This window comes from Pinus tabuliformis, chromosome Q, assembly GCF_031772625.1.
Source record: "Pinus tabuliformis cultivar Carrire ecotype Pingquan chromosome Q, CPIR1, whole genome shotgun sequence".
Lineage (NCBI taxonomy): Eukaryota > Viridiplantae > Streptophyta > Pinopsida > Pinales > Pinaceae > Pinus > Pinus tabuliformis.
In genome coordinates this window covers 738,936,207-738,958,624 of record NC_142296.1, presented here as the reverse complement: position 1 = coordinate 738,958,624, position 22,418 = coordinate 738,936,207, and the positions used below count along the sequence as shown (strand labels likewise).

The following is a 22,418-nucleotide window of genomic DNA, read 5'->3' as shown; positions in this document are numbered from 1 at the left end:
TTATGGTGTTACTAGGCATCTACATATAGACCATCTAGTAACATATAGATAGTCATCAATATCACTACCATGACAACTTGGGACACTTCTACCTTGTTATTGGTAGCTCCAAACTACCCGTCATAAAGTAACATATAGATAGTCATCAATATCACTACCACGACAACTTGGGACACTTCTACCTTGTTATTGGTAGCTCCAAACTACCCGTCATCAAATCAACTTCAATCACAACCACTATACCATGAGAGGATTACAATAGACAGTTGTGCCATCAAAGAGTTTAATTTCTATTATAATTCTTTAATCCAAAGGTCAATGTATCTTCATTATACAATTAATGATGTATTGATGATTACCTTATATTCCATCTTTACTCTAGCATATATGTGTCACAATATATCATGCTCTAGGAAAGGATTGTATTGCTTACATCATTTGAAAAACTTATTTGTACTGCCATTAAGATTATTGAGAGAGCTTCAATATATTTTTCTATAATCTTCTCAACTTTTTTTTTTTTATTCTGTGCCATTGAAGAGGCCACCACAGTCCAGAAGTGTATTCTTCATTAGTGAGATTCAATGATCAAAAAATAAATGATGTGAATTTAACACTCCAATTTCGGAAGTCTAAATCATCAAAATTTTCTAAGATGATCATTGTGGAAGGACATTGAACCACTGAAACTTTTTAAGATGATAAGTGGTAATAATTGACACTTTTTAAAGGACTTGTGGAAAATAAAATATGATTTAAAAGCCACAAACAAGCTTGAGCCACAAAGGTGCCTAAATTCAGCGCACACAAGGACGTGAAAATAACCACTTATATATTATGAGTGTAATGCTTTTAAGAGACTATTATTATTTAGGATTTAAATGCATCTTAAAATGGCTTCAACAATTCAAAATAATAGTGTTGAACTCATCATAGTGATTTTAATTAAAGATAATCTCATGTAGTTTGACGTGTTAAAGGTTAATGGTTGGGATGGAGTGCCATGCAAATAGGACAAGTTCAAACCTCGGCGGATGTAAAGCCCCTTGCACATGTGTATGTGTGAGAGGGGGGCAGGGAATGTGCCCTCTTAGAGTTGGATTCATTCATCACAGAAGGAACTTAACACATCTCATAAGCTAAATTTCTTTAAGTGAATGGTGATAGTATACTTTATCATTTTATCAATTGATGCTTTGCGACAAGTTGTTGGAAAGCCTGTTGAATCAATGTTGCAATGCAACAAAAGACCTGAAACAAAAGTGAGACGTAATAGTTATGGCAAAAAACCAAGTACATCTTGAAAATCAAGAGACCTTTGGAAAAGATTCAACTTAGAGCTTTTTCTTTCTCAAATTGTGTCACATGCATTGCCCATAAAACCAAGGTCTACCATGTTAAAAATGGAAAATTGCAAAAGTAATCAATTATAATTGAAGTAAAAGACACATCTCCACCTCATACTTCAATGGATATGATCTATTCCACACAAAGACATCGACTTTCATAAAAAACTTAAATGAAACTTTGGAATGCTAAATTTAAATATATCGCTAACTTGCCTTGAGATCAACCATAGAGACTAATAATAATTTTGAAGCTAAAAATAGTATTTCATGTTCATGGAAATGCACAAAGTGCGTTGAACCAACACATATCCATCTTAGCCTCAAATCTATTAATCAACGAGTTTGAAATATTTCTGCTATAATCTGAGTTAAATACCGATTAAGTTTAGTTATAATAGTTGTTTTCAATCAAAAGAATTTAGTCATATAACAAAGCAGAGTTTATACCAAAATGTTTGCCCTAAACATAAGAAAATATTCAAAAAAAACTACACACAATTTGAAAAAATATATATACAATAATAAGTCAACTAGCCATATTTCTAATTTAAAAATTATATATAACTCCATTGCTGCTGCCACACCATCTTCAACAACATCTATCATATATGCTACTCCATCTTCTATAGTGACATCTACCATCGATACAACTCCAAGATGGTAGTTACCACAATTATGTCCAGTTGGATGGTCTAGTTACTAATATTCGTTATGGTGATATTTGTTATGGTTGATCCACGTTTTACTCAATTATTATCATCCATTTGATTCAAGCTACTAATCATAGTGTTACTAGGTAGCTCCAAACAAATAATCATTAAGGTCACTACCACCACAACTATGGGATACCTATACCTTCTTAATGGTAGTTCCAAGCCACCCATAGTGAAATCAACTTGGATCGCAACCATGCAACCATGCAACACCATCATGAGACGACTATGGTAGACAATGCTGCCATCAAAAGAATTCAATTTCTTTTATAATTCTTTAATCCAAAAGGTCAATATATCTCCACTGTACAGCGTACTCTATTTTTACTCTAGTGTACATGTGTCACAACATATCAATCTGAAAATTTTACTCATTAGCCTTTACTTCAAAATATAAAAGGCATTTACCCAAGTAATTGGTTATTATTATATTTTATCTTCAGATCTATGAAGCTACCCAGAGGGCTAAAATTATTTCATGTGAATTTTTTAATCATTTAATTTCATTTTATGTATTAAAAAAATTATACATTAATAATTTGATATAGATAGGGTTTAAGATAAATTTTATAGATAGGGTTTAAGATAAATTTATATTGATTTAATTTTGTTTAAATGTTGTCACATACAAATGTATTTATGCAATTATTTGTTTTTTTAGTTTTTTTTTGGTATTTTTAATATAACAAAAAGTAACATTTTGTATGTATTTATGCAATTATTTGTTTTTTTAGTTTTTTTGGTATTTTTAATATAACATAAAGTAACATCTTCGCCTCACCATATTGTAAACCACCTCAATACTCTCCCCCATTCTACGTCATAAAATATATCAGTACTCTTGCAATGAAATTTAATTTATTTTTTATTTTATTTCATTTCATTTCAACATAGGAGCAGTCTCAACAGTCCAATCATCTGAAATTTTCATCTTTTTGGCTGGAATCCAGCAATAAATTTTGTAGTGGAATTGTGAATTTTCATGGTTTAAAATACGTTTATCATTTTGACATTTTCATCTTTTTAGCTGGAATCGGGTAATAAATTGTGCTGTGCCATTGTGATTTTTCATTGTTTCAAATATGTTTATCATTCTGACATTTTCATCTTTTTAGCTGGAATCTGGCCATAAATTTTGTTGTGGGATTGTGAATTTTCATTATTTAAAATATGCTTTTAATATATAAATAGATTGTGTCTTGAAAAAACTTTGGATACAGCTTACAAAGCTCAAACTTAACGTTCAAAGAAATTGTCACCAAATTTTGGTCAAAATCAACCCAAAAAAAAATATACCTGAGAAAACTCAAGAATGTTGAGTACACTGTTAACATATCCCTAACAACCATATCACACTATAAAGCACACTGATTACGGTATACATCTCTTCCTTTTCCCGGATTTAAGAGTCCACGAAAAGAGGGGAAAATAATATTTGATTCCAATATTCACAGACTGCGGTTGGTTTTCCAATACCTGCAAACAGCTTTTTAATACTTGCAAATGTACTTCATATCTTGCAAATAGCGTTCCCGTTTTACGTAAGGCCAGCAAGCATATTGCTAGAATTGGCTTCCAAACAGCCTTTCAATCTTGTGAACAGCTATCAAAGAACTTGAAATGGCATTCTTCAGACCATGTAATTTCTTTACAACCTTTAGACGGCTATTCTTGAGTATACAGCTGCTTAACAGCATTCAAATAGGCATTATCCAACTTCAGCGGTAAGAAAAAAAATCGAGTTAAAGATAAGATTTCCATTTCGCACAGCAATTTGTGCGAGGAATCTAGTTAGGATGACGACAACTGACTTAACCAGCGTATTTTCCCCATTTCTCAAAACACCTCCATAACTATTTTATAAAACCTCCTTTATTTCAAGATATTCTGCATTTTGGCATTTGTGTAATACTGACCTTTAAAATACATAACATACCAAATAATATTGTCTCTGATTTAGCTCTCCTCGATGCACAGTTTTTAATTTCATTTTGGAGTTCCTTAATTTTGGTGTTGAATTATAGGTTTACTTCTTATTTGCAACCTTTAAATATTCTCTTCGTAATTTCTTCATGGGAAGCCAACCTATTTTTCATCCCACGCGCAAAGGAATCAAAATATGCCATGGCTGAGCTAGTACAAGTGTGCGTGTGAAATATTATCCAATTTACTATAATATATGGACATCTGTGTGCCCTTCATTCTTTTGTCACAAGGTAATGTTGGAGTTAGAGGATGAATTTGTGATTAACAGCCAGCTTCGGATGAGTTCAAATACATGAACGTGAACGCCGAGTATATCAAAAAGTATACAAGTGAGACTCTGGATGTATTCCAATTTGTCATTAGCATGATTTCACAACTGGTAGAAGTGAATTTCTATTTCCATATACAAATTAGACAAAATACTTGATGGGACAAGAAAATCTAGTTCCTACAGGTACAACCCTCCACTGCTTTGCGAAGTAATGCTATCATAAACATAATACTAACTCATCTCTTTAAGTCATAACAAACCTTCACAAAGAAAAAAAGCAAAACAGACCTGTAAAACAAATTCCAAACTTCAAGAAAGATACTTCATCCTTAGTTAAAAGAACACCTGCCTTCTCACGAACAATAAAATGCCTTCATCCTTTGAGGAACAAATATATGAATTAAAGCAGAACAGCTTAAGTTTAATCCAACTCACAAGGAGAGTCTAAATCTACACTTCAGTGATAAGCATATGTTCAATTGCATTAAAAAATCAACAGACTTGATCTATCAACGAGTCTGGGTTCACATGTAAAAAGAATGCTACAAGTTTTGATGCAATTCACATCCATTTATTCACAACTCAGCTGAAAGAGGGCCTTGTTTGATAATTGTAATCGGGAAAGCTAAAAGCTAACAAACCTCTTAGAGCCAACAATGCCTTTAATTTTTTAGATTCTCAAAATTGAAACTTCAAATTTGCAAATGCAGTGGCAATAATTGAATTATAATAGATTAATGATTGCTATCGTTAAATAATAGATTACATGAACCAAGTTCCCAACCCAAAGACTTGAAGACCACAAACCAGATACTAATCATCTTCATCCACCAGTAATGCAAAAGAGAAAGGTTGGAATTTATAACCATCTCCCTCGTAGAACTTGTTTTGAAACTCAACCCAGTGAAGACGTAGTGCATGAAGAAATGCGCTAAGAGTTTCCATCACGAGCAATACACCAATGGTTGCAAATGTAAACACAATAATCCCAATAATGAGAATGAAGATGTTGTTGTATCTGCACAAATAGGCAGAGGGTGCATTATAATTGGAACATTTAGAAATAGCCTAATGCAACACAAGAAAATACTAACAAGGATGAGTGCATCATTACAACCTATTTTAGTATGTAAAAACCACAGAAACAGAAGTTTACACTACAGTATGATTGGGATAACTGGAATTAGAATCTAGCTTGATAGACAGAGAAAGACGTTCATCTAATATCTTACACTATTCATTATCTTATATACCATGCTTATCTATGACGTCAGTTCCTCCTCTCCAAAAAGAAAAAGCCGAAGTTCAAACTAAACTACTGGATGCCAACACTGATACAACAAACATCTCAAATCACTAAATATTCCAATAGTACTCACCCCCAAGCTAGCAGCAGGACTTTTTCATAGAACACAGTTGATAACTCTGCATGTGCCAAACTGTGAGAGAACATTGCATGTTAGTTTCGCTAAATGAACTCAAAATATGTACCAGAACCAACATTTAACTAGTCGATTGAGATGAAATATAAACATACCTAAGAGCCCAGAGCCTAAGATAAGATGCAGTGTTGGAGACTGCACCCAATACAAATTCAATTGTATGTATCATCTGGTGTACGAAAATCTCACTAAATTCAAATTCCTCATGTTCAGAGTCAAGATCATGATCCATATCAAAAGAATCAGCGTCTGAACTTGCAAGAATGCCATACCCACGACCTTGATGCCTCTGTATGATCAAAATTAATAAAACATGAAAATTGATAATACTATGAGGTGATTCAACAAAGACCAAACAACTTGAAAGAATTGTAAGTGTTCCAATCTCTACAAATGAAGGGAAGAAATCCACTTAACCAAATTGACTAATCTACACATGATCACTTGGTCTAAATCCTTTCATCAGATTAGCAATTTGCTGGCAGCGATCTTTCTATTTACTGTTTTTATATTCTGAAGAGTCTTGTACTTAAAGGCCCCGAAAGGAAAGTGTCACCTCTAGTTATTTGAAATAAGCAGTTCCTAATACATTCTTAACTTTCTATTTACTGTTTTTATACTCCGAGTCTTGTACTTAAAGGCCCCAAAAGGAAGGTGTCACCACTAGTTATTTCAATTTGAATAGCGAGTTCCTAATACTTTCTTAACTACATCCAAAGCCTATCTACTACAAGATTCCACAAATTGCATTATCCGTTCAAGGCAGGAAATACAGTTTCTTTTAGGAATGCCTAGTCCTTACCATTTATTAAGAAAAATCAAGCAAGCCCTACAGAAAGGGACAGAAATCAGCACCATATGCATATGCTGCAAAATGGATGAAATCCCCTTATGGTTTGGAAATGTACCTGGTCATGTTGCCTTTTGAGAAGCAGAGGCTTTGGAAGAAGCATCCAAGGCACTGCAACAAGTGCCAGAAGTAGTAGCACCATCTGATAACAATAATATAAAACATTTAGGGGGCCAAATGAAAAACGTATGACATGAAATGAAGATCCAGAAATATAGTATCGTTGAAATATATCAAAAAGGGGAAAGTTGAAACTGTGAAAGAATAAAGAAAATATCCAATGGCAATGAAATCGTATCTGAACTTCTTTTGACTGTCAAAAATTTGTACAAACAAGTTCATCTGAAATAAGGAAATCTCTACTGACTGTCGATTTGTACCAACAAATTTACCTGAACATTCCTCTGACCCCAAAAAAGTTGATTTTCACCAAGTTCATCAGTTGGGCTTAAGAACATATATATCATGACATGATAAAGATCAGCTTGGGAACCAGTGCACCACTTAATGATTATGAGGAGCGAAAGATAGCCAAACAGGCTGTTCAAAAAAATCACCTGGGGCACGAATTGGTACCTGAAAAATATTCAAAATTTAATTTCATGTAAATTTCAAATAAAGCTCCACCATAAAACAAATCACGAACAGATTGTTTTTCTAGAGAATGAAATTTTAAAAGAATACGAACCAAATCAGAAAATGGGAGGAATCACAAATTCACAACTCACCAAATATTCAGTGGATTATGAAAGAATTTTGCATTGAAATAGCTCATAATAATTCCCAAATTCATTTGTGTAACTCCCAACAGAATAGAGAGTTTCATCTTTAATGAGTTTAAAAATGGCAACTCAGTTCGACTACCGTGCCACACCGGATCAACTCCAAATGGATAGGCCTCACGAACCTTTATCAACCCTGTTGAATAAGCATCACTGCAAGAAACCCAACGACTATCAACATAAAAAGATGGAAAAGCATGAAAGTAGCCACCACGGCATTAACAAGATGGAATTTGTATCATTAGTCAACTACATTTACACTTTTCCGGCCCAAATGCACCACTATCTGTCATGTAAAAGACAGGAAAACAGAATTAATCCTGGGATATTTATTGTCGCAGGAGGAAAAGGCTACTGTAGGAGGTATAGAAAATTATGGTTCACATTTAAATAATGCAGCCTTTTTCACACCTGTTTACACCACATATCGCTAAAATTTATAGAAACTGGTTATGGTGGCTTAACCACTTAACCCTTAACATCTAATTGTACAATGGTCACATGATACATCAGATAAAGTGACCACATTATTCCTAACTTATATATTATTGGAGTGTTAATCCTCCATATTCCCCCTTACTGCACATAATATTTCTCAACATTTATCCCCCTTAATACAAGAACTCAACAAACAAACAAACAAAAAATTGTCTTTGATTTTACAAAGAGATTCATTAACTAAAAGATGACTACAAATTTTGAAGACTGCATGCAGCTCTACCCCTATCCACTGAAGCATGCATAGGAAAACACAGTAATCATTGATTCTCTAGGATCATAGCCAGGTTATGTACCTAGAAAATCTTTCAACTCTACTAGATTGCCATCACCCTTACACATCCTTGGTGTTGAAAGTATGATTATATTGGATTCACTTCAACAATAAATCAAACTAGTACAAGTACTTCAAATTATGTACCCTTTGTCTAAAGACCTTTTGCTGATACTAAAAACAAGTCTTTATTTTCTTTATCGGTTTTCAGTATCACTCTCATGCATCCTTGTGTTTAAAGAAAAATTCCACCAAATCCACCCAGACAATCTTCTAATTCTATTAGATTTTCCATCATCCACACATCCTTGCGTTGAAGGTAGGAGTCTATAGAATTCACCTAGACAATAAATTGAAGCACTACAACCTCTGTACCCTTTATCTACAGACTTTTAGTTGCTAAACAAAAACTAATCTTAATGTCTTTATCAGTTTCATCATAACCCTCACACGTCCTTGTGTTCAAGGCAAAATTCCACCAAATCCACATAGACAATCTTCCAACTCTACTGGGCTTCCATCATCCTTACATATCCTTGCATTGAAGGTAGAATTCTATTGGATGCACCTTGACAATTAAGTGAGATAAGAACTCCAAAATCTGTACCCTTTGTCTAGAGACCTTTAATTGAAAACAAAAACAAGTAGTTTTAATTGTCTTTATCAGTCTCATCATCACCCTCTTCTTTGTTATAAAAAACTAGGAGGGTAAAACCAGTAATCCAACTTCATTCATACTTGACCATGAAACTACAACCTTCAAAACTTCAAAAATGTAATTTACTTTCAGATCCTGCAAAGAAATGTTCCAACAAAGACAAAATATCAGTTGTCTTACATTTTCATGTACCTGTATGCCAGACTCCAGAGCCAGCAATGTGAGCTCTCTCTTAGAGATTTGTCTAGGAATCTCTACTGAACACAATTACAAACTCTAGCGACTCACTTTAAGATCAAAGGAGGCATACACAAAGTTCCTTCGAAGGATTCTTGAAAGACTAAATTTGCAAAGCAATAATAAACAAGATTGCACTTTTTAATATGGCACAATGAAATCTTGATTTCAAAAATTTGCATGCAAAATGGAAGAAAAACAGCAAGAAACTTACACCATTCAATCAAGAAGTTAGAACCACTTCATCAATCCAAGATAGTCATCCTCATGCAAAAATATGCCTCCCATAACAATTTACTCCACGAAGATCACATTTGCATCCATGAGAAAAGAATGAGAGAGCTAGTGCACATTTTTTAAGAGATAGAAGTGTTGTGAGGTGTGATGATTCAAAATAAAACCTGATACCCCTCTATTTATACAATGGTAACTAGGTCACTTTTCATTGATTTACAAGCAAATGCTCTAAAAGTTTACTTGAGCATTCAAGTAGGCCTAAAGGTCATAGGCCAACCATAAGATTACTTCCAAACTAAGTTGCACAAAGCACCGAAACATTTCGGAATTTCCGAAACGGGTACATTTAGAAATGTCAGCCGAAACATCATCCAAAATGTCAAATATGTTTACATATATAAAAAGAAATTTCTAAATAAATGAATAACAGATTATCTTGCAAGAAAAAAGGGAATAAGACCCATAGATGACAATTTAGAAGGAAAACCAAGTCTATATTCTCTGTCATAGGTGATTACATGATTGTCAAGTTTCGGAGTTTCGGGTACGGATACATCCCGAAATGGGTTTCGGGTACAGTTACATCCTAAAATGCCAGGTTCCTAGAATTTTTGTGCAACATAGCCTCCAAGTAGGATAAATACATCAAAATGGCCCACATGTGTGGGAATAAAGGCTCCCCATGATATGTCATTCTCTCAAAATGGTCAATCTCCATCAAGAAAGTGATAAAGAGGCTCATGAGTGCTCCTCACTCCCAAAAATTATCAAAGTACATGGGTATATCTACAGAGAAATCCTCCACCATGACATCATCTCCAAGACGGCTTACGTCACCCTTCTAATGCATGTGGGGATGATGTAGCATGCTCTAAGGCAAGCGTTGGGACATAGGCATGATGTACTAACCCTCCCAAAGTCATCTCAGAATAAACAGATTCATTTGGGCTCTGGAACAAAGCAGCGTCCATCAAATAGGGTCAAGGCCAACCTGGGGGTGCCTTGGGCACATCTGGGTACATTATCAAACAAGCCAGTGCCTTGGCATCCTAATACAACATTTCATCATCTGAAGGTGTCGCAAGGGGCATACAACCATACGGAGTCTCATTAAATCCTAGCGTCCTCATGGAGGCGACGTTGGGGCTACACAAAATAGTTCACACAAACCTTGCCTTCCAATGTCTTTCTAGCTCAAGATTTGTAAACACATTACCACACTTTTTTTAGGGATGATTATGCCTTTAGCCCTATTAGTGCTTCCAACCCCCAAGGGAAGGACATATCACAGGTAGACCCTTCAATCCTTATGTGCATGTGATAATGATGATGATGGAGTGCGCAAGACTTCAAGGAAGATTTCCATAGCAATGGAACGAACTACAAAGGATCCAACATCTTCAAGTACTATAATGAGAAGAGGGAGAAATCGTGAAGGCATGAGTTTCCCCTTTCCTCGGCCTGTTTTAACTTTTTTCCACCCCTCTGGTGCACTTTTACTTTAATGATTTATCTTTCTTCTTGTAGAGCTTAGAAGACCAAGATTGCTTTATGCTTTTCCAATACCCCTCAAAGATGTAGTAGTTTCTCGCTCATCGAGGTTGGGACATTCAAGCATTCCTTTAGATGTAGCGTGGAATGCTGAGGAACTGGGTGTTGACTAATGAGGTGGGTATAGCTCATGCTAGGCTTTTGCTTACGTGCTTACTATGTTTCAGCCATCTTTTGCAATTTCCTTTTCTTTAGTTGCAGCTTCATATGCTTTTATCATTCTTTCAATTGCATCAACCTCTTAGGGAAAATTTCCCAACCCTAACTCAAAGATGAGGATAGAAGGTGGTTATTCTAATGAAAAATGACAATCAACCCAAAGAATGGATGTGGATAATAAAGGAAGCATGGAGTGCGGTAAGTATGAAGTACCTTTGGCAAGCCACTTCAATCAATGCCTCCTATAAGTGCCCCTCCTAAAGCAAGGACCTCAGGGGAGGTCACACTAGACTAAGTATAAAGGATAACCTCTCAGGTGAAGCAAGGGAACAGAGGTAAAATCAAGAGTGGTCAATCCTCCATCTTGACTTGTGATCCATATTAGTATGCCTCAAAACATTAAATGAAAGCACATGCCTATAAAAATGGTTAATGTGCCTTTCGATAGATGACCCACCTTCCTTCAAGAAGCATACCAGATGGGAGCACTGATTGAAGCATAAGTGGAAACCTCTAATGTAAAGCCATTTGTGGTTCATAATAGGGCTATTAGTAGGTTGTTTGTCAAATGAGTAGAAAAATTGTTTGCTATGGGTTACCCACTTTTGTTGGGTGACAATGCTTTCTAGTGAAAATTGCCTCATGTTCTCTTCCTCCAATCATTGCTATGATTTAACTTCTCTCTCTCTCTCTCTATATATATATATGTGTGTGTGTGTGTGTGTGTGTGATTTTATTATTTAGACAACATTAAATTTATTATTACTATATTTTAGTGTTCTATAAAATATTATATTGGGCTGCCATATGTCGATGTAACATTAAAGACGGGATGGAGAAGATGGACATTACAATCCCTTTATTGCTAGGTTTTCAAATGCGCCTCGCTTCTCTTGGAGCAATTATATCATGTATCATTGTATTTCATTTTGAATCGAACATTGAAGATTTTATAACGAGAGAAACAATAATTTTCCTTTTTAGAATATGAATTTCAAAATGGTAATTGCCAATTGGATCATGGATGTGACTATTTCATTTGCATAAATTTGTAATTAATTATACATTTAAAAGTAAATTATTTATAGAATTTTGAATTTATATTTTCTACTATTTAATATCAGGGGTAGGGTCTTGTGTGTTAAAGCACCTTGACATCTAATAAAACTTGACTGGTCTCTACACATTCCCAAAGATGCATTTCTGCATCCCCATGTTCCTTATACTTGGTGGAACATTGCAATTTATACACCCTAAGTGGTTATGGTGATTTCACTGCCCAACCCCTAACTTCAACATCTAGTTCTACACGGTCACATAACATATATGATATAAAGTGATCACAATAATGATTATTCCAAACATATATATAATTGAAATGTTCATACTCCAACACGTAGAACAAGGGAGTCTAACAAGTTTATTAAATTAGACATTTAACACCAAGTTTATTTTGGTTTTCGAAAAAAAAAAAACAAACAAATTGAAAGAGATTTTATGTTTAACGCAATCGACCTTGGACACTGGAATTTTTGGGTGGAGCCCTCTACTACCTACCCTTTCTTTGTGTAATACACTTCCCCTCACTCCAAGGATGGCGTCAAAGGTAAACCAGATTTTGTAGAAGCTTGAGGATTTGTCGACATAGGGCTCAAGGTCGTTACAACAATATATTCATTAAAAGTTCAACATGTCACTTGCAGGAATTGAACTTGGGTGGTAAGGATGACACTCCTTTGTCACAACCACCCAGGCTACACCAAATTTACCTCAGCTTCTACTTATACCTATCATGCTCTTAATCAGGTCTTTGATGATACTCGGTCTCGTGAACATGATCCTCATGTACCTTATTATCTCCTTTGGATGACTTTCAACTAAGCTTACAAATTGTGTATCCAAGAGTCGAGCTTTTCACTATTGTGAGTCCCATCAAACTTTAGGCACAGATAGTTTATGTTGTCCAGCCTTAAGGTTTGTTGAAAAATAGAAAATTCTAGGAGAATAGTGGGTTGATATTGAGACGGATGCTTCCACACATACCATAGGTGTTGTTCTTAAGCAGGATGGATATCCTTGGAGTAGACGTAATCTCTCTAGGTAAGACTTTAGCTAATACCTGATCTAAGATATTGACGCAGGGATTGGCCTCAACTCTCAATCCTCCCACCATTTCTCTTATTGACCCCTTGGAGACAAGTTTGACCAAGCATGCATTCAAATTGCATCACATAAGATCTACTCCCAGTGCTTCCTGATACATTATTGAGAGGACAGTACTAATCACAAACCATAATCAATTATAAAAGTAACAAGGGAGGTTAACCAGATTTGGAGATTCGCCCTCTGCCATATCCTGTTCAGTATGAAAGATGCATATGCAACAATAAATGCCTGATAGCTTCCTTTGCTTTAATTCTATTAGTATCAGATACAAGGCAATGATCATTTGGAAGTTATTATAAAAATATCCAGTTATTTTTTTCTCATATTTTTCTGAATTCCATATTGATCTTTAAGGATTAAAATCTCTTCAAACTATGCTTTTGCTTTAAATATTGGATGCAAAATCTCCTCCATTGTTATCACAGTTTATCTCAGCCCTCTGGCTCGGTATTCTTCAAATATCCTCCGAAGCACTAGGAATTTCTGATCCAATGCTTTTTTAAAGATCAATCTCTAGTTGCTTCCTATCTTGGCCTAATTGTTCTCTATGATGACACTCTTCTGCTTTTCACTCCCAACTATCATTCTCCCCCAACCTCAAAGGAATTGTATTGTCCTTTGCACAACAGGATCCCACCAATGAATCCAAACTGAACCACAAATAGGAGAATGATAATGTTTTGATCATTTTTTACAATAAAACTGTTTCCTACGAGATAGCCTTTGGAGATGTTGATGGCTTGGAATTTATACATGCGTCAAAAACTTGCTGCCCCAAATGTGATCGACTGAGTTGCATCAATATTTGACGAAGTTCTATCAAACTCTGGCAAGAATGACCATATCTTGAACAAGTAATACGTTAAATTCAAAATATGATTTTACCATTTTTCTCATGTGCTGGTAAGAGTATACAATTTCATTCATACATAAGATCTCTTATTGAATAATTTGTGAAAAGGATGGCGTCTTGGTTATCGTAATTTTACACTTTTTACAAGAGACATTGATAACAATAGTTGTCAATTACATGAAAAAAATAAGATCCAACTGACATAGTTGCACTAGCCTTGTCCAAAGGACGAGACAGACTACCAAAGGTACGGCCAAGGTAACCACCTCAACAAGAGAAATATCCAACCATTAATTTGGAGAACTACGGTAAGCTGCTCCTCAGGTTTCTATTAAAGATTATTGGGGTTGAGATCATCAGAACCAAAATTCAATGAGTAGCAATTTGGTGGAAACCAAAATATGAGCAGTTATGTACTCATTGTAGTGCCCCGCTCTAGTCGACTGACAGTGATATGACATTAACATTTATTTAGCCCTAAGGCCCACACTTTATTTTTGAAGACCTCAAGTTGAGGATCCAGATACATGACTCTATTATTAGTGGTTTTGATGTTTATGTATGTTCTCCATTGATATTACGATGAAGATAACACTAATGGTTATGTATGTTATCTATTGGTATTATGATGATTGTAGCATTAATGATTATGCATGTTCTCTATTGGTATTATTATGATTGTAGCATTAATGGTTATGCATGTTCTCTATTGAATTTATGATGATGATAGCAGTAAAGGATATGTATCCTCTCTATTGATATCATGATGATGATAGCTTTGATGGATATGTATGTTTCCATTGATATTATGATGATGATAGCCATCATGGATGTGTTCCCTATGTTACCTACTTGCATTAATTTTGGTTCACAATGAACTATGACGCGAATGACTAAGTGATGCTAATGATGCTATTATGACAATGACTAACACTGAGAAACCTTGTTACTGATAATTATTGATTATGGTAGGAAACCATCAGAGGCACTCGCATACGACAAGTTGACGACACCTGGTTTGATGAAAATTTATATTTTTTTATCTTTGAAATTCTAAGTCAATTTTGAAACCTGCTATATATGTTTTTTGATGATATGTTAGTGGTTGCAGGCACAGATTAGTTGCTTGGCCGAATGACTCACATATGGGTGATGGGGTTGTACAATTGAATGGAACTACATGGGAGGGGTGGGGCAGTGTCCCTAATCTCACCCACTAGCACTCCCGCTGTGACTTGGGCAGGAAAGGTTGAAACACCTTCGGCTTGAAAATCACGATGTCATGAGAGCAGGTCCCAAAGTTGGGTTGCTCATGAGGATTTTACTGGGGGGCGCGCATCAAGGCAGGTTCCTTGATCCCCGACACTATTAGTCTCACTATAGCAGGCAATATAAGAGATGATAGTGGTCTCCGTTGTTGCACCTATACTTTGCCCTCGTAGCCACTGAATGCATGAAGGGCAACTGGCGTGGCACCCTCGGAACTTCAAGGGAATTTCTTAAAAGGCACGACCAACTTGGCACCCTTGGCATCACAAATAAATTGTTAGGTGTGGCACCCTTGGAACTTCAAGGGAAGTTCTTGAAGGGCACGACCAAACTTGGCACCCTTGGCATCACAAATAAATTGTTAGGCGTGGCACCCTTGGAACTTCAAGGGAAGTTCTTGAAGGGCACGACCAAACTTGGCACCCTTGGAATCATTAAAAATAAATAAATTAATAAATATAATCAAGAAATGAAAACTAGGTAAATTTACATCAAGGGTAAATAATGTTAGAAACCGAGGTAATTAAATCAAGAATAAAACTTGGGTTAAGAGGATCATACGAAGAAATAAAATATTTTATCTTAAAAACTCTACCCTCCCCATGTTGGAAAATATTAGGTAGATTATGTAGTTTAATTAGGTAAAATGGGGAAAGAGGGACATAAATGTAAGGATAAAGATTAATCATAAAATAGTTAAACCTAATTAAGAAAAGAAGATGGCGAATTAAAATAATATTAATAAATTAAATTTTGGAGAAATGTAGAGAACCTCCATGTGGCAACAACCAACATAAGAATATCCATCTAAGAGATAACTTGAGTTAAATTAGGGAGTAGATAGGGGATCAAATCTTGAGTCATTAATTGACTTTAGTAATAAACACAAATTAAGAGTAAAAAAGGGGATCAAGAGACAGCTAGGAGAAGAAATAGGAATCCTGTTGAGGTGAGAAAAAATATTATTTTTAAATTAAAATTTAAGTAAATAATTTTGGAGATCCTTGATGAGAGAGTGACAAATGGGTGAGTGAATAATCAAACTATTGAATTATCAAAAATAGTTAATTATGCATGAAATTCTAAGTGTCACCTATGAGGACTCCTATAAAAGAAGGGGCAAGCCATGGGAGAAGGGACTTTTTCTTTACCCTATTGTTGGATGGATGAGACTATGTTAGATTAGTGACTACGAGCTATAGTGAGTTTGGTGAGGTAGAGGACTTTAGAGAGGGGACTCTTGAGCCAAGGAGTGCTCTCCTCTACCAGCTAATACATTCCTCTATTGTACAACCCCATTGCAGCTCGGGGGTCCGCGAGGAAGGAGAGTACCCAAGGAGTAGGCTGGGAGGTCAACCGGTGGGTCATTGCATTCGGATCAAGCACATCGACATTCACACTCAGAGGCGACCGACAACAAAGGAAGACAAGTAGCGGCAAGTCAAGTTTGAATCTCGTCTTCTGGTGAACGGTACCTATGTTGTATTATATTCTTTTATGACTTCTTTATGGTTTTAGTTAAATGTATGTAAATTAGATGATATGTTCAATGAAGTGAAATTCATGAAAAGTTTTATATAATGCTTAATAATTTTTGGGTTCCAAATGCTATTTTCCTTATGGTTGAATTTTTAGCATTAAACCAAAAAAAAAAAATTAGGGTTAGTCCCTACACTTCGTATTAGAGCATATGTTGAACCCTTGAGACCTATGGGCCTATGCATGAGTGACTAGTTTTGTTAATATCTACTACACTTTTGAAACACTCCTTTCACTCTGCTATAAGAAGCCTAGCACATGATAACTGTGAAGCAGAAGTTCTTTCACTCTGCTATACGAAGCCTAGCACATGATAACTGCCAAGCAGAAGTTAAAATCACTCACCAATGCCAGCAATTCACATGAAATTATTGCCACTAAATGCCAAGAATCCCACCTATGGCCGGTAAGAAACGGCCATAATGCACTTGTTCAGGCTGTAATAGATATAAACCTGATCCCTTAAAATGCAGTTTCCTTACTAAATTTCAAACCCTCGATACAACCAAGGTAAAATATGTTTTTCTAATAGGCTCCACGTTAGCGGCTGGAGGTTGTGTTCCATTCTGTAGCAACCATCCACGGAGATACACGATGAATGACCAGCCGAAGAACTAGCGCATCTCAATAGACCCAAGTTTTTTCACCTGCAAATAGCTTGGAAGAAACCCTAACTCTCTTGAATCATCAAACAGGCAGCTCCAAAGGTCGCCGAGACAGTTGGGCACTACAGAAGCATTATCAAAGGGCTAAAATTGGGTGAGGCGGCCAAAATACTCAACGAGATCGCTATCCAAGAGCACGACATAATGTTCTATGGAAACGAGAAGAGGAGACCAGGGGCTATGACCGTCTTGGCTTGCAGGGCCATATTAAACATGTAGGAATTAATTGCCATTTCTTTTCTTTCTTAGAAAACAAATCAAACTGAAATCCTCGTTGTTCATTGCGAGAGTCAAGCTAAATTGAAACCCTCGTTGTTCATTGCGAGAGTCAAGCTAAATTGAAACCCTCGTTGTTCATTGCGAGAGTCAAGCTGGAGAATACCGTTAAGGGAGCCGTCTAACTCAACCATCACAAAATCAATTTTCTTGAAGGGTTTCAAGGTATAGCTGTGAGGGTTTGGAAGATAACTGCGAAGATGAGATTTTTCTTCTTTGTGGGTTTCCCCATCATTTTCTGGGCAAAAGAATTGACCCTTTGAAACATATTTTCTAAAGATAAACTCAAGCGAATTTCTGAAGAATTTGAAAGAGAAAATTCTACATTTTTCATAGCCGTCTACTTTCTAAGCTCAATTTTTGAGGGCTGCAAATGCCACAAGGCTGCTCTAGCTTCATACTGAGGGTTTCACAAGGTTTTTTTTTAATTTTGTGGCACATTAATATATTCATTGAAGGCTCTTTCTCTCTGGCAGATTTATGACATAGCCGCAGGCCATAGAGAAATTGTTTTTCTCTTATAAAAATCATCTAATCCTCCTCGGTCTTTTCGCAGGTTTTTTTAGAGGCCTCTTACCTCTGGATCGAATTTCCTCCTTGAGGGTTTCTTAAAGCTTCGTTAGTTGTCCTTGATTTTTATAAAATTGCCTTCTAGCCATTTTCTTCTGGCCACTCACGGCCCTGTCTGTTGTTTTAGGATGAATTATAATAACTGTTCATTATCAGGAAATTCAGCTAGCTATACGATTTTCCTTATAATCTTGTTTAAATTTCATGTAGAGTGGCCCAGGGCCTGAGTAATTTAACAGTATTCTCTTCATTTTTCCCAAATTACTACAGGGACTCCTTATAATTTAGGTAACTGTTTTTTTATTAATATATGAATTTTTGCTCCCAAATTACTACAGGGACTCCTTATAATTTAGGTAACTGTTTATTTTTATTAATATATGAATTTTTTCTCTCTGCTGGATATCGTTCTTGAGTATGCCAGTTTTTGGTTAACTGGAATGTAAATAATAACCTGGTTTAGCAACGACTTGTCTACAATTATTTCTTATGAATATATTATTCAGTCTTTGCTTACTGTTGCGTTCAGCAATCGATTCTGTTCGTGAGTTTTATGAATTTGTATAAGGTCATGGAGTATGCAAGCGAGCCTCGCTCGAGTTGGTTAAAATTTGGTTTACCATAATGCATTACAAACCCTCAAACTTGTTTTCCAAATTATATGGCATATAGAGAATGTTCTGTTATTTGTAAACTGCCATTAATGTAGAGTCTAAGAGTTTTATACTTTACACTTTGGTCTTGTGTATTATTAAGTCTCCGCCAAGGCTTCTACTGCCCCTCGACTCACCAATCGAGTATGATTGTTGCTCCCATGGTAAGGATTCTTCATTGAGTCCTGACCTGAGTGACTAACCTCACTCTAACTACTATTTTTCTTATTTTCTCTTCTCAAATGACCCTTCCTCTACGATGAATGCTACATTATTCAATGCACAGGAAACATTTATTTGCAGGTTAACGTTCATTTACCGAACAACATAGTCTTCACAGAAAAACTTATCTTCCACAGAAGGACTTTCATTCATAGTAAAACTTTTCATTGACAGTACTACTATGCATCCACATTAAAGCTTTTCATTCACAGAAAGGAAGACAGACGTTCGATAAATTCAGCATAAAAAGTTCAGAATCATTTATCTGTTAAAGCTAATTGGTCTGCCACAACCAAACATAGTCAATCTTCTTCACTTTCGTGAATCTCAGCCATGAGTATTTTCTTATAATGTACGAAGACAACCAGAGAATGATAGAAGCCACTGGAATATGATGAAAATCTCTAGCTAATTTATTTCAGGGAATATCCATGATAGATGTCTTCGAGGTAACCATGTTACTAGTTGATTTTATCTTCTAACATTGGGCTTTCTACATATTTATTGCAACTTGAGTTCAATGGAGTTGGAGAGCCAAATTAGAGTCACATTCTTGAAGGCCAAACATTGCCATAAATCCAAGGTTGAGATTCTTGTGGAAGAGAGCCAAGTTCAGCGTTGTTGTAAGTGCCAAAGTTCTAGTATAGAGCCGGTGTTTAACAATGGGTCGAATAGATGACTAAGGGAGGTCTAATCCCTCTTTAGGAGTATCCATTCTAGTTGTTGTTCGTGGGAGACAATTCTAGGGTGAGTTTATTAGTCATTGGGACAAGCTACAGCCAGCCTTCCTGAAGCACGAATTGCTGGTCAAAAGGGTTGTATACATAGCATATTTGTTGATTGATATATCTGTGGGAAAAGGCCAAGTTCACAGTCATTCTGGGACTGATATTTCTGAAGATTTCTTCTGTTGGAGCTGCCAAGAGAGGACTGATATATTGAAGCATATAATGTTGAAGTTAATCACCAAAATTTGAAGTGAGGCTGAATATGAAAGAGGAGGTTGATTGGCAGCTGATTTAGAGGCTGGTATAAACCTTCTTTGCACAAACTGATATTTCTACGTGAAAGGGGCACGAGCTATAGTCATCTTGAAGGTCATTTCCATTAATAGTGTATTGTTGGAACCACGTCATAATTCCCTCAATATGTTGAAGTTCACATTGCTGAGTTATTACTAGGTTCTACTCCTTTTGCCCACTGTGTGTTCTTGTGCCACGATTAATAAAAAGACAATTTATGTTCAAGTTATGGGTATGCAGACTTGTATGGGTGATATATGAATTTCTTGGTTTAGCTTTAAGCACACAATATTGCTCTGAAGTATTTCTTTGGCATGTGTTACCCACTGTGCATGTTCATTTAAATTTAAACACGAGAAAATGCACCTACAGCCACACGTTTACAAGATGTTTGACAAAACTCCTCAGTAAGAAAAACTATTAAACTCGGAAAAATTTATTGGAAAATTTGAGATATCTGGTATACTACAGCTAGATATTCATCATTTTTATTAGGCCAAAAATTTCCCACATGCCGATAATCACTCTTCACATTTCTTTGATCCATTTTCCTCCTGATTTTTCTCCATTGAATGATGCAAAATTAATAGCTTATATATGAGGAAGTTATAGTCAATTATTTCAGTGAAAGAGAATCCACATTTGAAAGTTCATTGGAAGATTAGAGTAGAGCATCTTTTGATGTTTCATGTTCTTGAAAAAAATGAAACATAACCAATTTCACATTATTATTAAAGGATAGAATAGATAAGATAAGATAAGATAATTTTATTAATGTCCAACAAATGACCATAATAGGTCGACGGGACTGTCGGTTACAATGATTACATCATGCCAATCCGGTGGACCAAACGGTCCCCTTTAACATTTCTTTTAAAAAGCAGAAAATACATCTATAATCTATATAAATGTAAATGTAGAAGCTAGAAGCTCTCGGCTTCGAAACAACGTACTGTGATGAAGCAGAGAAAGAGAAGAAGAAGAAGAAGCAGGGAAGGAGTCTCCTCTCCAGTTCCTACTCCTAACATCCGAGGTCGAGAGAAGAAAACTGAGAGAAGTTTGTCAAAGTCTGTTGTCCTGTGGGCATACTGGGTTGTCGCTGCTGTCGCCTGGAGGTTCTAGGGCACCTCCCAGGGGTGGATCCAATCCAGGAGCACTAGTGCAGTCTGGTGGGTCGGCCCCCCTAGGACCGCATTGATCTGGTCTCAGTGTTTGTGGGTCGGTCAATGTTTCTTTTGGTGCCCCGCGCTAATGGTAGCGCCCTAAAGAAGTATGAGATCTTCTGTGTGGCGTCCAATCTGGTGGGGGCTGAAGAAAACGGGCCTGAAATCTGAAGGCCTCCTGGAGATAAAGTGCAAGGCATCTCAGATCAACATATATGAGGAAGCTAGTCAAAGTCTGAGAACACCTGAAGAGACAATGGAAACAACCTCGAATCTCGTAGTAAGAAGGGCATCCGAAGATGAAGTGTGTCTCTGTCTCTATCTTCTGTAAGTGACAGAGCTGGAAAATCCTACCTGCCCTATCGATGTGGTGATCTATCTCCACCCGGAGTTTGTGAGACCCAACGCTGAGCTGCCCGAGGGGGATTCTAAGGGCATGCATCCAATGTTGGAACGTGTACTGGGGTTTGATGATGAGCCCATCCCTGATCTCTAGGCAATGCTCCGCGTAGAAGGCCATTTTTGGACATGCAACCCATTGGGAGGATTGGTCCATGTAGTCTAAATGTATCATCTGTAAATATCCTCCTTAATGATTTTATTCAGCTCTTGCTGATTGGCAAGGAGGTGGCCTAGAGCATTCAGAGAGTACTGAAAAGGAGGGAGATGGTCAATCTGGATTCCTGAAGCCTCCAGAAGCTCTGTCACACTAGTGTACCAACATTTGGATTGGCCTGTCTGCATACGGGCGATGTTCTCCGAGGAGCAATATGCTAAGTATGGGTATCTGTCACGACCCTTCCTCGCGTCTGCCAAGCCTTGGAGCCTATGCAGGAGCGACACTAACCTAAATATCACCTCTAGGCGGAAATCTTAAGCCCCAAACTCTGCTAGAATGATGTGCTAAGGAACTGTCTGCTTGCACCTAATGAAATGGTGCAAAAGGAGGGTCTGGACCCGCTCCGCTAAAGCCCAATCTGACTCTAGGAGAGAGGGACCCCAAATCTCTAAGC

General features: G+C 36.5%; 1 protein-coding gene across 1 annotated transcript in view; it reads right to left on the bottom strand.

Annotated features, from left to right (window-relative positions):
* Window positions 1–4,770: 4,770 nt before the first annotated feature.
* Window positions 4,771–22,418, bottom strand: part of LOC149221657 (V-type proton ATPase subunit a3-like) — a 197,485-nt gene continuing 179,837 nt past the window's right edge. Inside the window, exons 13-18 of the mRNA XM_089385171.1 lie at window positions 7,340–7,546; window positions 7,004–7,187; window positions 6,670–6,753; window positions 5,857–6,050; window positions 5,699–5,758; window positions 4,771–5,337 (exon numbers count right to left, since the gene is read on the bottom strand). Coding sequence (XP_089241297.1) covers window positions 5,133–5,337; window positions 5,699–5,758; window positions 5,857–6,050; window positions 6,670–6,753; window positions 7,004–7,187; window positions 7,340–7,546 — 934 coding nt within the window. The 3' untranslated portion in view covers window positions 4,771–5,132. The remainder of the gene's footprint in view (window positions 5,338–5,698; window positions 5,759–5,856; window positions 6,051–6,669; window positions 6,754–7,003; window positions 7,188–7,339; window positions 7,547–22,418) is intronic.